The sequence below is a fragment of the Gavialis gangeticus genome, unplaced genomic scaffold (assembly GCF_001723915.1).
Source record: "Gavialis gangeticus isolate Ggan-Ray unplaced genomic scaffold, GavGan_comp1, whole genome shotgun sequence".
In the NCBI taxonomy this organism is placed as follows: Eukaryota; Metazoa; Chordata; order Crocodylia; family Gavialidae; genus Gavialis; species Gavialis gangeticus.
In genome coordinates this window covers 43213958-43228836 of record NW_017728995.1, presented here as the reverse complement: position 1 = coordinate 43228836, position 14879 = coordinate 43213958, and the positions used below count along the sequence as shown (strand labels likewise).

The following is a 14879-nucleotide window of genomic DNA, read 5'->3' as shown; positions in this document are numbered from 1 at the left end:
GGCTAGGATCTGGAACCAACTTCCAAGAGAAGTGGTGCAGGCTCCTACCCTGGGGGTTTTTAAGAGGAGGTTAGATGAACACCTTGCTGGGGTCGTTTGACCCCAGTACTCTTTCCTGCCATGGCAGGGGGTCGGACTAGATGATCTACTCAGGTCCCTTCCGACCCTAGAAACTATGAAACTATAATCTCCATAGAAACTGATTTTTCTCCATCATAGCAAAAAAGGATTACAGTCTAATATAATAACCTCTGCAGTTTTGTATGTACATATACATTAGAAACTGTGCACTTAAGTGTCCTCCATTTCAGGGAGACCAAAGCACCTCATTTTCTCACGTAAGTGAGAAATTCGCCTTAAGTGAGGAGCAGAATTTTTAAAAGCCAACTTTAAAGCAGCCTTTCAACTCAGTACCTTCTTTGTTGCCTTCTACAGAGTATTTAGTGGAGGTAATTCTATAGTTAAAATTGAATCTGTGTTATACATATTGTGCGTTTATTTTTGAGCGGAAAGGATTGGGCCTAAGTCTATAGCTATGACCAGAAGAGAATAAAGAACATGACCAGTCAGATCAAAAACAGAACGAGTAGATTCCAACAGAACCCCAATAATTTTGTAGCAGTCAATAACAAGTAACATAACATATCCACTTACCGCATCTGTAGCTAAGTGGCTGTTAGAATTTGTGAATTCTGATACCAGTTCATCAGCCACTTCATTGTAGGATGTTGTTCCTTTCCGTTGGACTTTTTCACACACTTTCATTGAAAAATGCCTCAGACCCTTTCCATTTTTATCTCCTTTTTTGCTTCTTTTGCTGAGAGAGAAAAATAAGTAATTGAGATGCATGGATTTTTTATTTTATTTGGTGGAGCAGCAAAAGGTTAAGCTTTCATAATAGCTTTGGAGAGCAAGATGGCTGGCTCCAGACAACTGGTGTCACATATTTATGTAAATTACCAGAGCCAATTAGATTAGTTTAATTTTTTTAGTTGGGAAAAAGAAAATTTAAAATGTTAATGTTAAAAGAATGGATCCTTTTGGCTCAGAAAAATTCTGTTTAATACTTAGAAATGACATGATAACATTTGCATCCAAAATGAGCAATGAAGTTAAATGAAAGTCTGGGTGTACAGGAAACAAAGAATCAGGGCAATGTATAGATTGGCTTATTTTAACTTCTTTGGATCCAATCCCACTGACATCATGCCGAGTAATGCAAAATTTTGAAAAAAGCACCTGTCTGATATGAAAGGCAAAGTGATTTAAGGACAAGGAGCAGCAAACAGGACCAAGGAATCTGAAAAATTTCTGGGATCTCAGAGTGGAGACCCCTAAATGCATAGAGCCACTTCTGTCTCTGTTCAGGGCCAGACAAACTTTTACCATTTTGGTACAGCTGTTGTTAACTTGGAATTTTGTCTTTTTCTCATATCTCCTCTCCAAAATGTTGAAAGCTACTAACAAAGTATTGGTGTAAACCAGGTGTTAAACATCTGGCCTGTGAGCTGAATCTGGCTCACAGAGCAGCTTTCAGAGCCGGCCACTGAATTCCCTGCTACGCTATGAAGCCCTGCTGTGGATGAGCACACATGTTGGTGGCAGGGTGGGAAATGAATGATGGCTATATTAACCCCTACACCCTGCTTGCCTCATCACTTCCACCACTTACTCCCTACTACACGCTTGTCCTATCATCCCTGCCAGGTCCAGATCCATCCCAGACAGTTCCTCATGGTCTGAATCCAGCCTGTGAAATGCCCTAAGATCCAGTTCCAGCTAGGGGCACAGGTGTCTTTGATAGCCCTGATATAAAACAATATTGATTTCTGGCACATTATACCTTTATCCATTTAAAAGCTTTACAAAAGCTTCATATTTGCCAGAGGTGACTCAGTGAGAGAGAAATTCATTATCATCAATTGGCAGATGTCAGACTAAAGCAGTCAGCTGTCAAAAAAAATTTGTTTCAGATTCCTCATCCACAATAGTTAACCAAATAATGGAGGTGGGTAACAAAATGACATCAAACTATGGATCTAGCTACTGTCCAGTTTAGTCAACAGCATTACTGTACTTCAATGCTTATTTGGACTCTACATAATATTCAGAATACACTTTACTATTTTCAAAAAAGTGCAGTTTCAAACAATATCTCTCTATTAGTAAACTGCTGTATTATGAAACACTGAATCACTTCCTGGTAGCAAAAATTTAAGATACAAAAAGTCAAGGAATCACAGTGACTACAACGCTAGGAGTGGAACCTAGAAAAATAGGTTCAATTGCAAACAAGATAAAACAGAACAAAAATATTATACAAAATAACTTCTATACAAATTCCTTCTAAATTAACATCAGTAACACTGAAGTTATTAGCAAAAAGTGCTAATTGGTGAACCTAACTTTGGCCAGCCTACCTGCATAAAGAAACTGCATGTTTTGAAAGCATGATCTATGTAAAATAAATAAATCAAGTGGAGTTTTCCAAGGAGTACAATGGGTGTCTGAAGTTTTTTGTGCTCAAACCTAACTGATAGCTGAGCAACACCCTGACCACTTGCACACTCCAAGCCCAGGAGCTTGCCAGTGAGGCTACTCCAGGTTTCTTGTTAGCAGCCATTCTCAGGCCTGCCAGAGACCCAGAGCTGAAGGTGCAGAGGCTCAGAGCAGCCTCAGTGGTATCTTTCTAGGTTTGGAATGTGTCTGCTGTTGTGGGAGGGCAGAATGTGCTGGGGTCCCTTGGTGCCAGGACTCACTGGTACAGTGGTACTGCAAGCCCTTAAGAGACCAAAAATGGAAGCCAGTATTAAAAACCATGACATTTTCTGGGCTGTAATCCTCAGTGATAGGATGCAGCTGTTGGGCCTGACCCCAATCATCTTATTCAAGCAAATGTCCTACTGACAGGACATTACAAATTTCTTAAAAACAAATTTCTTAAAAAACCTTTTCTTACTGAACAAAAGTAATAGCTCTGTGTTCTATCATGGAGAAGGTTCTGGCTGCTCTCCTGATGGTGGCAGAGCAAAGCAGGCGCTCTTCCCCTCCCTTGTGTACCTGTGCAGAGCGCATAAGGATTCACAGAAAATTTCTTTCCTTGAGACTAGGGTGTGAAAGCGGGTAGGATTACATACCACAGTGCAAGTAGTGACTCATACAAAAATGGCTAAGCATGCAACCAATTTATGCTCTACCAGGAAATCCAAAGCCAGTGTTGGGGTAAAAATAAGTTCACTCTCTAAAAGTTAGAGTAGTGCAAACTCCACTGAATGATCCCTCAAAATACTAGATACCATTCTGCTGCTCAGCAGATAGAAAAGAAGTTGAGTTTGGTTATCCACAAACAAAGCAGGTCACTGAAATAACAAGAGGTCCATTTTGAAACTAAATGTTAGTATGCTAGAGGAGCACAGTCTCCCATCCAGACCTCATGAACTGCTACAATATGATTTTTTTAACATTTAACTGCAAAATGTTTTAGCTCTAGTTCATCTTAGTCACTAAGTAATTTCACAACAGTTTGCCTGAGCAGCAGTATAAATGAGAACAAAAGCATTACTTTGGTGACATTCTTATTCATTCAGTCCTTTTGTGCCTGGAAACAATTTTTATGTTTGGAAATAACTTATACTTTGTTATTGTGATTAAAAATATATTAGGGGTGCACCAATAGAGATTTTGGGGGCCGATACCAATAGTCAATTTTTAAAGAGGCATGTCGGCTGATACTGATCCAATTTCTGATACAGCTGCATCCAGCTGGTAAGTTTCTTGTGGTGGAAGGGGAGGGGGGAGGGAAGAGGCATGGGGGAGCAGATCAATGTCCCCTGTGGTGAGGGTGGGAGTGGGGCTGGAGTAGGCGCTGCCATCTGGGGCGGGGCAGAGCTTTGGCTCTTCTGGGGGGCACAGGGAGGGGGAGCAGCTCCTGCTGCTGTGTGAACCCCAGGAGGGCATGGGGGGGTCGTGTGCCCCCCAATCTGTGTGGATGGAGCAGACTGAAGCTGTGGGCTGGGGCCAGGGGCCACACCAGGCTCTTCCTGGCAGGCAGGGGGGGTGTAGGCCACGCTGCACTCAAGGCGTGTGGCAGTGGCAGGGGGGCCTATGGGGGAGCTACAGAGAAATATGGGGTGGCTGCAGCGCTCTCCCTGATAGCCCCTCTCCTAGTGCCGCCGCCACCCGCCCCGAGCACAGTGTGGCCCAGCCCCCTGCCTCACTGGCTGGAGCCTGGCGTGGCCCCCAGCCCCAGTTGCAACCCCCCACCCCCCCATGCAGATCCAGGGGCACATGCCCCCCCAACATGCCCTCCCGGGGTGTGCGCAGCAGCAGGAGCTGCTCCCCCTCCCTGCGCCTCCTGGACAAGCCACAGCTCCATCCTGTGCCCTGCCCCACCCGGGCAGTGCCTACCCCAGCCCCTGTCCCACTCCTCCCTCACTATGGGGAGCGGTGATCTGCCCCCCACATGATCCTCTCCTTCCCCCTCCCTTTCTACCACAACAGACATACCAGCTGCATGCAGCTCTCCATGCCACTGGGTTGTGCTGCTCACTGCCTGTGTGGTGCACTGCAGCTGCACTCACACACAGGCATTTATCAGCCAAATTATTGGCCACTTCAGGCCGATTTCTGATATAGTCAATTTTCTTTATATTGGTGCCAATCTGATATCAGACTGATGTATCGGTGCACCTCTAAAATATACACAATCATTGATACCTTTAAAAAGGAACTACTGATCACATGACCATTTTCATCAGTTACCTCCAATAATTCTTTGGGGTTGATGAGTTTAACACTGATAACTGCCAAGACTAGATTAAGAACCAGGGAACTACCAGGACCAGGGTTGTGCGTACTGCATATAATGCACAGGGCCAGTCCAAAACCCACAGGCAGCACCACAGGCTGAATGATAGGGCTCCAAAGGCCAGATCTGGCCTGCAGGCTAGTTCTCCAGCACCCCTATTTTAGCCTAAATTATCACCCAAAATAGTAAAATAGAACTATTATGACTGGCAGGACAGCACTACTGTCCAAACAGGTTGCAAACAAATTCGGAGGTGTATATAGCAAGGGATTTCAGATGTCTGAAATATTTGCCAGGATTGCTAAAAGAACAGAAAACTTCAGTCAGGATCTTTATCATAATATGCTTATTAACTGTGACAAGAAGGGTCATCTACACTGTATCTGGCTTGAAAGCCAGACAGACTTACTGCAGATCACACAGACAAACTGAAGCTCACCTTCTGTCACTAAATTTTCCAAACTTCTCAACTGAGGTAACTAATTGGCTTATAGATGTAAACTGTAAATACAACTGGAAATATTTTATATTGTAAGGGAGTTCATAGTGAATACATTCTAGAAGGGATTTTCACTGAAGCATTAATTTTGCCACACTTAAAAATATAATGCAGATCTCTGAAATATATTTTATAAAACCAGCTTTTAAATGCTCAATTTACCTTTTATAAGGCATTGGCTCAAAATATTTCTGAATCAAATATGATAGAACAAAATAATTACAGTAATACCAAACAGCTAAAGTATTCCAGGACAAGCTATACAGGAATTATCCCTCATTCTTGATTGTAACATTAATATGGAAACTGGAAGCAACAATGCTTTCAATCTAATGCATTAGTTACATTTTGGAACAATCTGTGCCAGTATTCTTCTAGTCAGCATTTCTGGTCATAAAAAAAATCTGGTGTACCATTTCCAGTGCACCCAGGCTTTATGCCTTCATATTGTTTTTGAAATGCGTGTGTCACAGTAACAGTATTTAGTTAGTTTGATGATGTATTTTAGAGACATCTACCAATTTACAAAAAAACAGAAATAAGATCAGATTCTCTCCTTGGTAGTATAGTTACATTTTTCATTCATTTTTGAAGGATATGAAAAAAATTGTGTTTTGAAAAAGGAAAAGGTAAAAAAAACTGCACTGGGTACAAAGCCGGTATGGGGTAGGAGGCTGGGAAAGACAGTCAGCTGAAATCTTTTTTCTTTCTATTCACTTAGCAAATATAAACAACCTTTTAGAGACTTATCTGGAAACAATGCGAAAATGAATTCTATTTGCTAACTCCGCTAGAAAAACAACCAGACCCATCTTACTACTGAGAACATGTTTGGTTTGTTTTTAAGGCTATTGTTCTTCTCTCGTAATAGCATTTTCCATATTTGTCATTAAAAATATTCAAGCTAAGGAAGTATTGAAGGAATGGATTTAGAATGAAGTGCAGGATAAAGTTTCTGAAGAAGAATGGAAACCACTGAACGTGAGACCTAGACATTTCTCCCTGAATAATAAAGCTGAGTGGAACAAAACATCACATTTGAACCAAGAGTAAATCTGGGTATAAGTATACAGAAGGAGCACATTCAGCAATATTCACCTTTCTGAGAAATCCGATTCTATAAATTCCCGAGTCCGTTTTCTGTCCCTAGGAGGAAAGAAAGACAATTTAAGAGAATTTGACATCTGTTTTAGGTAGATCCAGAATATACATTTGAAGATAAGTGTTAGTAACTTGTGTTTGGGCATTTGAAAAAAAATCATTTTTAACATAGTTAAATGTACTATGCAAACTATAATGAAGGGAAAAATGATGCTTCTGTAACACTGGACAGAATTTCACTGGAGCTGTTTCACTGGAGAGTGAAATAATTAAGATTTTGGAGGTAGCATGGGCTAGTGGCTAAACTGCCAGCTCAGGAAAGCTGGCTTCTATTCCTAGGTCTGTCATTAATTTGCTGTGTGACTTAAGGGAAGATGCTTAAGATAAATCTTATTTCACCTTGACATGTCTAGGTGGCATTTACATAGCTACGGAACGGCACTTTCTGCACTTACACAGTTTGGATTCTGTGGTGGAACAAAATCATCCTGTGCCATGTACCTTTTGAAAGTAAAATAAAGGACAAAGACAGTCTTTCCAAGTTGTAGCCCAATACCCTAACGGCTACGGCACTTGCTCAGACAGCAGAAAACTCAGGTGCCAGGCGCACACACAAATACACCCAGAGGAGGTCTAAACTTGCATCTCCTGCTTCCCAACAAAATACTCTATTTACCAGGTCTGTACAGCCCAGAGTATCCGCAGCCCTCCTCCTGAAGCTTGACCCACTGCACCTTGTATTTGATATTCATTGTATAAAATGGATAAACAACAGTGCAATGGTTTCTGTCCCAGTGAGGGCAGGGGCCCAAGGCTCCTTTCCCTTCCAGCCACACTTCCTCTGGCTTGTTCTCTTCCTCCTAGCCCCACTTATTTTCCTCTCCAGGAGGCCAGCTTCAAAAGGAGGGCTGGCAAGCACTCTGGAAAAAATGGTTAAACAGCAATGGGAGAGTTTTTGTCCCATTCAGAGGCAAAGCCCAGGGCTGCAGTTTGGTCTCCTCATGGCTTCACATATCTTCTCCTGGCTGCCAACAGGCCAGCTTCAAAATAAAGGCTGGAGAGCACCCTGGGTAAGGCCTCACTCATAGCTACTTTCTGGGAAGCTGGAGACAGTTCAAACCCCATCTTTGTGAGTGGAGCCTAGAACTCAGGTCTCCTGCTCCCTGGCAAGGGCCCTACCCACTGTAGAAATGTTTTTTGAAAACATTTTTAAAATTTTCAACAGCGCTGCACTAAATCTGTCTAGATTACAGATACAGGAATGCTAGAATCAGGGAATAAAGATGCCCTGAAATATTTTAAAGATCAAAACTGTAACGCAAGGCCCACAGAATTAATCACCCTTCTGTTCACTGTTTACTGACTGCAATACTGTAATTCAGTAATATAAAAATGAAGACATTGACAACACGTAGGTTTCCATTAGAATTATGGCTTATTTTTCAAACTATGTCTGGGAACATGTTTGACACAACTTTGCACTGTAGCAAATGCCACTATACCCTACAATGAGGATGTTGTACATTTGGCAGGAGTTTAAGGAAACTGTAAAGACTTGTTTTAATTGCGCAAATAGCATGAATGTATTTCATTACTGTATGAAAACAGGCGTTGCTATAAACTCACACACAAATAAGGTAATGAAATGAATCCTATATGAAATCACTGGTACATGTAGCTTCCTGCTTGCACAGAACAGACATCAAACCTGCCAAGTATGCTGAAGAGCATACCCCTCCCCCCCCAAACTGGGCAGGACCAAGGACATATAAGTCATCATATGCACACAAGGGTAAACAGAAAAAAGTCAGAGCAGCTAAGCCCCACTCGCCTACACCTATTTTAAAACAAAATAAAACCTTACCCTGGAACCCAGCTAGTAGCTTCTGTTATGTGCGTCTGAGTGACCATTGCTGTTGCTGGGGTATATGGACTCCCAATCAGAACATTCCCTGAATTGGTCAGTCTTTGTGGTGTGCTTATGATCTACGAAAATTAGAAAAAAAAACAAATTATACTTTGTAGAAAAATTAAAGGCCACTGGCCATAAATCAATACTGACCATGGCTTTAATCAAAAGAAAAGCACTTTTGGCACTGTGTAAACTTCAGTCAAATATATTTAACATCAAAGAGACATCATTAAAATGTTTTTCTTCTTAAAACACTACTTTGGCAAGTTATAGCTCAAGCCTTAATCAGGACCCAACATCATTGGCCTTCAGTAATTTCCCCCAACCCAGTGACATCACTGGGAGATTTCACCAATAAAGACTTTATCCTCATTAAACCTCAGTTCTACAAAAACTTACAATGCATACTGCCACAAGTAAAGGCAGGCTGTTGCAGCATCTATGAATTAAGAACATTCTGCAGAATTAAAGACGGATGCATGAATCATATACATGCACTGATTTAATCATTAAAATAAAACATTCTGTTTAAAACTATCTACATTAAGTAAAGAGACATACTGCTGCTGATTGTGGGTATGGACAAATGTACATGTGCAACTCCTTTAAAAATGAGGGCATGTGCCTGGTGTTATATTTTAATTCAGTGGTTTTCAACCTCATTAGACTCAAGGCACCCCTTGAAAAATGCCAGCTTTCACTCATTTTAGCTTTCACTCATTTTTTGACCATGGAAAAATATCAACATTTTTCTGTTGCAAAGAACTCAGAAAGACCACAACAGGTGAGACCAGTTTTGACAGTATGGATTCCTTTTTGAAATCTCTGGGTATATCTTGTGAATCATGTGTAGGTATTTGCATCTCCAACAGTGCTAATAATGTGCAACATCCTTAAAGAACCTCATAGCACCCCAAGATGCCACAGCACTCTGAGAATCACTGCTGAAACTGTTACACGTACGCAGCCTGTAGGCATACAAGTACATTAAATGGTGCTATCTTTGACCCTGGATGAAGCAGGGTTGAAGTTATAGCGGTTGTGCTATGCTTGTATCCTATAGGCTCATGCACAATAACAGGGTAACACCTGCTATGTATGCTTCCCCTTCCCCTTTTTAAGCTGCTGCAAATGTATGTCTGCGCACAGACAAGAAAAGGACAGATTCATCACTGGTTCAGCTATACCTGCTGCTAAAGCATATTGTCAGGACAGCCTATTTTGGTAATATAGACAGGCTATTCAGATGCACAGTAGTTGTTCAAACATAGTGTGGCTGCTTCACAATGCTTGTTTACACAGTAGATTTTAAGCAAATATCAAAGAAACATTAATAAAATTTAATGTTTTAAGTAGAACACTATTTGGCTCTTGTAAACCAGATGTAAAATACAGCTCTTAAAGTCAGTTGCCAGGACAAGTGGAGATAGGACTTCAGCTTAAGATAGTATTTAGGTAGTTTCCATGCACCTTTAAAACAAAATGGCATTTATAAAAACTAATGAAAAAATAACTTATTTTTTAAAATAAATTTCACTGTAATCTCTTTGCATATCCCTTGAGGATTTAATCTCAAAATACAGAATAAAAGTTAATTTCCCTGGTCATTGTTGCTACTGTCTGAATTCGTGGCAGCAGCAGTGATCCTGCATGATTGAGGATGATCACTCTCCCAGGGGTCAAATAAAGGGTTGTAAATAGGTCTGTTGATGGCTAAGAAGGCTGATCCTAGAGCCGCACTCTGGCAAACGCTACAGGTGGTGGTTAAAGGGATGGTCAGACCACGGATTTCTCAGTCTTGTTTCCTTTCCTTCCCTTCCATTTCTATCATTTTTCTGCCTCCAGACGGAGATGCTTTTCCTCAGTGTTGGACACACTTTCTTTCACGAGGCATTGCCATGTAGCCCTATTTTTCCCAATTTGTGCTTTCAATGCCACACTTCTTACGGTTAGCCTTGAAGGTGTCCTTGAAGTGTTTCCTTTGCTCCATGTGTCCTTTGTCCGTGGCTGAGTTGGGAATACAGCAGTTGTTTTGGTCAAATCAATAAAGGCCATATACAGTTCCTGGCGTTGTTCTCAGCATTTTTCCTGGATACTATTGGGTAACAAACTACTTAATCCTTATCACTATTACAACCTACTTTTCATACGTAGATTGGAGAATGCTTTACTTTGGTATGCAAGAAGCAGTTTTCCTGCTTTACAAATGGGGACACCGAGGCATGGAAAGTAAGCAGTTTGTCCATCGTCACATAGCAAACTAGCAGCAGTTAAAAATGGAACTGAAGTCTCCTGACTCTCACTCTTGCCTTAGCTACCTGACAGAAATGACAGCAATCCCTAGACCCATTATTCAGTTTTCCTAGGCCCTGAAATAACCACCTCTCAAAAAGAGACCTTATCAGATACCCTGGATACTGCTACTAATCTTAGAATTAAACTTTTTAATGCAAATAACTCTGCCATAATGCCCAGTAACTGTATTACACAAAGAACTTTCCCGTGTTACCATCTGTTCAACTGAACTGGTGATAACACCAGAGAAATGTTTCTTTAAATTATTTAATGTCCATAATGCTTTACAGAAGCGCTACTCAAACTCAGCCCCTTGGTCTGGATGTGGGGACGATCGTGCAGGCAGGGGTGGTCCCTGGGCTCATTCTAGCATGGGGTTAGTGCATGGCGCCAGTTCATGGATGAGATCCAGGGTGCCAGGCCCAACCCCACATACCATATCTGGCTACAATGACCCCATGTGCCAGACCCAGGCACAGTCCAGTTTAGCCCACAGGGCTGGGTCATTTGGCCTACAGGACTTCTCATGGGTCTGGACATTTAGTGATAGGGGAGCAGTGACAGTGTTAATTACTGTGGCTCTACATAAGATGAGGAGACAGCCTCTGGCAGGACTTCCAGAGCCACAGCCATTAACACTACCACTGCTCTCCTGCTTCCAAATTTCCAGACCTATAGGGAGCCCCATGGGCTAGATGACATGACTCTGCACACCAGATCTGGCCCATGAGCCGGAGATTAAGCATCACTGCTTTCCAGTCTTTATTTTGTTGATATAGGCCACACTCAAGCACTAAAAAGGCTCTTTGCTTCTTTATCAGGAAAGGAAAACATGGACATGCATTAAGAACTGTAGGAACTCTTTTGCAATGTAGTTTCCATGTTTAGTTCAAGGAGGTCTCACATTAATCAGCACCAACCTCGTTCTCCTCTTTCCTGCATTTCACTTTACCACCTTTCTTGGATTCAACTTCACTGTTTCAGGTTTCCTCAGCGATTATTGTTCTTTCCAGAATCCATTAAAAAAAAGACACTGTTTCCTTTTCACAAAAGATATTTCACAAAGGCAGAAATACAGTAAAACAAGATAATTTTCTGATAGCATTTTAAAAATCAATCAGATTTATTTAGGTTTCATATTTGTTAATTTGCTTTTAGAAAACAGGAAATTCAAAATCACATGACCAAGAAAGTCACTCAGACTCTGTCATGGAGGAAATTCTCCCTCTGCACCTTTTCTTTATAGCTGCTAAGGCTAAATAAACTTCTTCATTGAGCCAAGATGTCTACAGTGACGGTGCACTCTTTCTGTTATCCTCCTGCTCTAAACCTTAAAAACCTTATATCTTGTGGACCTTGCTTCTGAGAGAAAGTGTATTCTGCCCTTTCCAGTGATGAGCATTACTTATAGGCCCACTGGATTGTGCCCTTAGATAGCAGAGCAATGTCCCATATAATCAAAAAAACCAGTGTTTGCAGTATCCTAGCATAGGACTAGAATGCAAAGCTGCCACACAAGCAAATGTTATTACCACTAAACTGCTAGTCATTATTATTATACAAAAAACATTTAAGTTCAAAATATTTTTTATTTGTCTCACACTTATTCAGACATGTTCATCTCTTTGCCTCATTTATAATTAAGCATAAATTTCCGTCGTGATTTTTTTTACATCCTCCAGATAGGGCCATCCCTGGGGGGGGCACAAATCGGGGCAACTGTCCCAGGCTTCATGGACAGTGCCACACAGGCCCCGCCACCACTGCCTTCTGCAGGCAGTCGCCACCCGCTGCCCCTGCTGGCCTTTGCAGGCAGTCGCCACCCCATCCCTGGGCCCCACATACCCCTAGAGACGGCTCTGTCTCCAGAGTATTTGTCACATAGAACAGTGACCTGGTTCAACCTCATGAAATAAAATGAGACCTGGTGAAAATTTTTTGAATAGTAGAGCTGAGAGGATTATGAATAAATTGGACCATTCATTTATCACAGAACAAATGACTTATCAATTTACAAGCTGCCTACCCTGCAGCCCATTTATTATACCAATTATTTTCAGATGTGCATTCAAACCAAGAGACTCACTCCTTCACTTCTTGCTTCTAATTTCAGTTCTAATAAACAGTAGTTAACAAAGTACCAGAAACTGCACAGGAAAACAATTCACTGCAATATGAAGGTGCTGGCTCAGACAAAACAATGAGATTGCAGGCAGGTAGCACATACCAGGATGTCATACTCTTCCTTCATTTAAAACTATTACAGATACAAAACCATGCATGATTTTACTCCTGTAATTCCATTTTGTTCCTGTAAACTCTCTGGTAACTTTGTTGTGGAACATTTTTCTCAAAAGGCTTATTTTATTGCTCCCAACAAACATAATTAAAATGGTGCCAATATAGCAAATATTTTTTTCCATCCAGTTTGAGTTTCCTTTTTAAAAGATGTCAATAGCAATTCAGTGTCTAATGCTAGTAGCAGCTCACCTGAGCAAGAGAGACTCATTTGGAAATGGGAGAAACAATGCAATTGAAGATACTAAGGTAGTTTGATATTACCTGAGTTATATTCATTACAAAACTGGCCTGTTTTAGGGGTTATCTGAATTACAAAAGTGAGTTGTTTAGAAGCTGTGTTGGGGAAAACAGATTCGCAAGATAGTTATATCAGTAGAGTACAGATGGATGCCAGGGGAATACAGACCCATTGCAAACTTACTTCAATAGTGGCTTAAGAACCAGAAAACTTGAGCAGTAGAAATTAACCATTACCACTCTTTGGTAACTGGTTTTTACAGTTTATCAGTTTTAGACCTGGCTTAACAACATAGTAGAAAGAACTGAGTAATTATACATTAAGGATTTTCATTAAAATATGAATCTAATAATTTGTCCAGTTGTAAAATCAGTATTAAGATTTTAATAACCTTTTCTTATATCAATCTCTAGCAGCATGATGTGTCTTTTAGGATATTGTGCCTGACCAGCACATAACTCATACATGCCAATTACAGTAAAATCTCTGCTATCTGGCATTTAACTAGCCAGAATAGTCTGTTAACTGGAATTTCTGGCCAGCCAGCTGGCTGCAGAACAAAGCTCGCACACAGTGGCAGCCACCCCCAAACCCACCACCCTTGCTCTGCCGGCCAGATGCAGGGGGTGGGGAACTTGAATGCTGCTGCTGTTCCACATGGGCTGCCCTGTGCTGCCGCTGCTTCACTTTGTGCTGCACCACGCAGCTGCCACTGCTCTGCATGCGGCCGCTGCCCCATCCCCACCTGCCCCAACTCCATGTCTGACCAGAAACCCCTGTGCTTCAGGTAACAGGCATTTTTAGATTACCAGCACCCCCCATTCCCCACTCGTGCCAGATAATGAGTATTTTACTGTAAAATGTTAACACTTTATTTTCAAATGCTTTGTAGTTTATTGTCAGAGATGTTTTCTTCTCCTTGCATGTGTCTACATGTGCACATTAATGCATATTAGCCTATTTTAAAGCATCACAAAAAAACATGCTATTTAGCTAATGCTCATTAAAGTAGTATAATGCACATTACAGCCCATGTGTAGAGACATTATCTAGTACCTCCTAAAGGTCATAATGAACTTGTAGATGCAACCCCTGTGAGCTTTAAAACTGCGTTGTGTTAAATGAGTGGAATTTTCCTTTAAATCACAATTCTAATATATCATAAGAGACTAACCGGGTCATAACAGCATTATTATGACAATGAGTATATTATAATTAGACTGTTAAAATCATTGTGTATTTAAGTAGTACAAAAGCATGGACCTTATTATCTTCACTTTTTGTACTCTGGTGCCATCTAGAGTTAAGAGACAACAGTGCACACAGCATCCTTTCAGAGCTCCCAGCCACAATTTACAATACAATAGGTGTTCTAACAGATTAATGCAGGACTACCCGACTAGCAGCCCATGAGGGGCTAGCTAACCTAGGGGTGGGCAATTATTTCAGGCGGAGGGCCGCTTATTGAGTTTTGGCAAGCCATCAGGGGCTGCATGACAGGCAGCTGGGGCAGATAAATATTAATTTTCTAAATTTTTAGGGGCCCCGCGGGCCGGATAGAATGGCCTGGCGGGCTGTACTCGGCCCGTGGGCTGCATTTTGCCCACTCCTGGGCCAACCTGTTGCCCCCAGGATTGCAGCCACCACTGTCCCAATGTCCTGGCTACAACAGCAGCCAAAACTGTTGGAGCTCTCCCTCCGTCCCTCCCTCGGTTTTGCTATCAGA

At 41.5% G+C, this 14879-nt stretch overlaps 1 protein-coding gene across 5 annotated transcripts in view; it reads right to left on the bottom strand.

Annotated features, from left to right (window-relative positions):
• The window catches only part of TFDP2 (transcription factor Dp-2), a 157812-nt gene that overhangs the window by 36820 nt on the left and 106113 nt on the right, over positions 1-14879 (bottom strand). For all 5 annotated transcript variants that reach the window (XM_019503574.1, XM_019503575.1, XM_019503577.1 and 2 more), the window contains 3 exons: positions 8272-8393; positions 6405-6452; positions 655-817 (listed from right to left, as the gene is read on the bottom strand). In XM_019503574.1, the coding sequence (XP_019359119.1) occupies positions 655-817; positions 6405-6452; positions 8272-8393 (333 nt within the window). The remainder of the gene's footprint in view (positions 1-654; positions 818-6404; positions 6453-8271; positions 8394-14879) is intronic.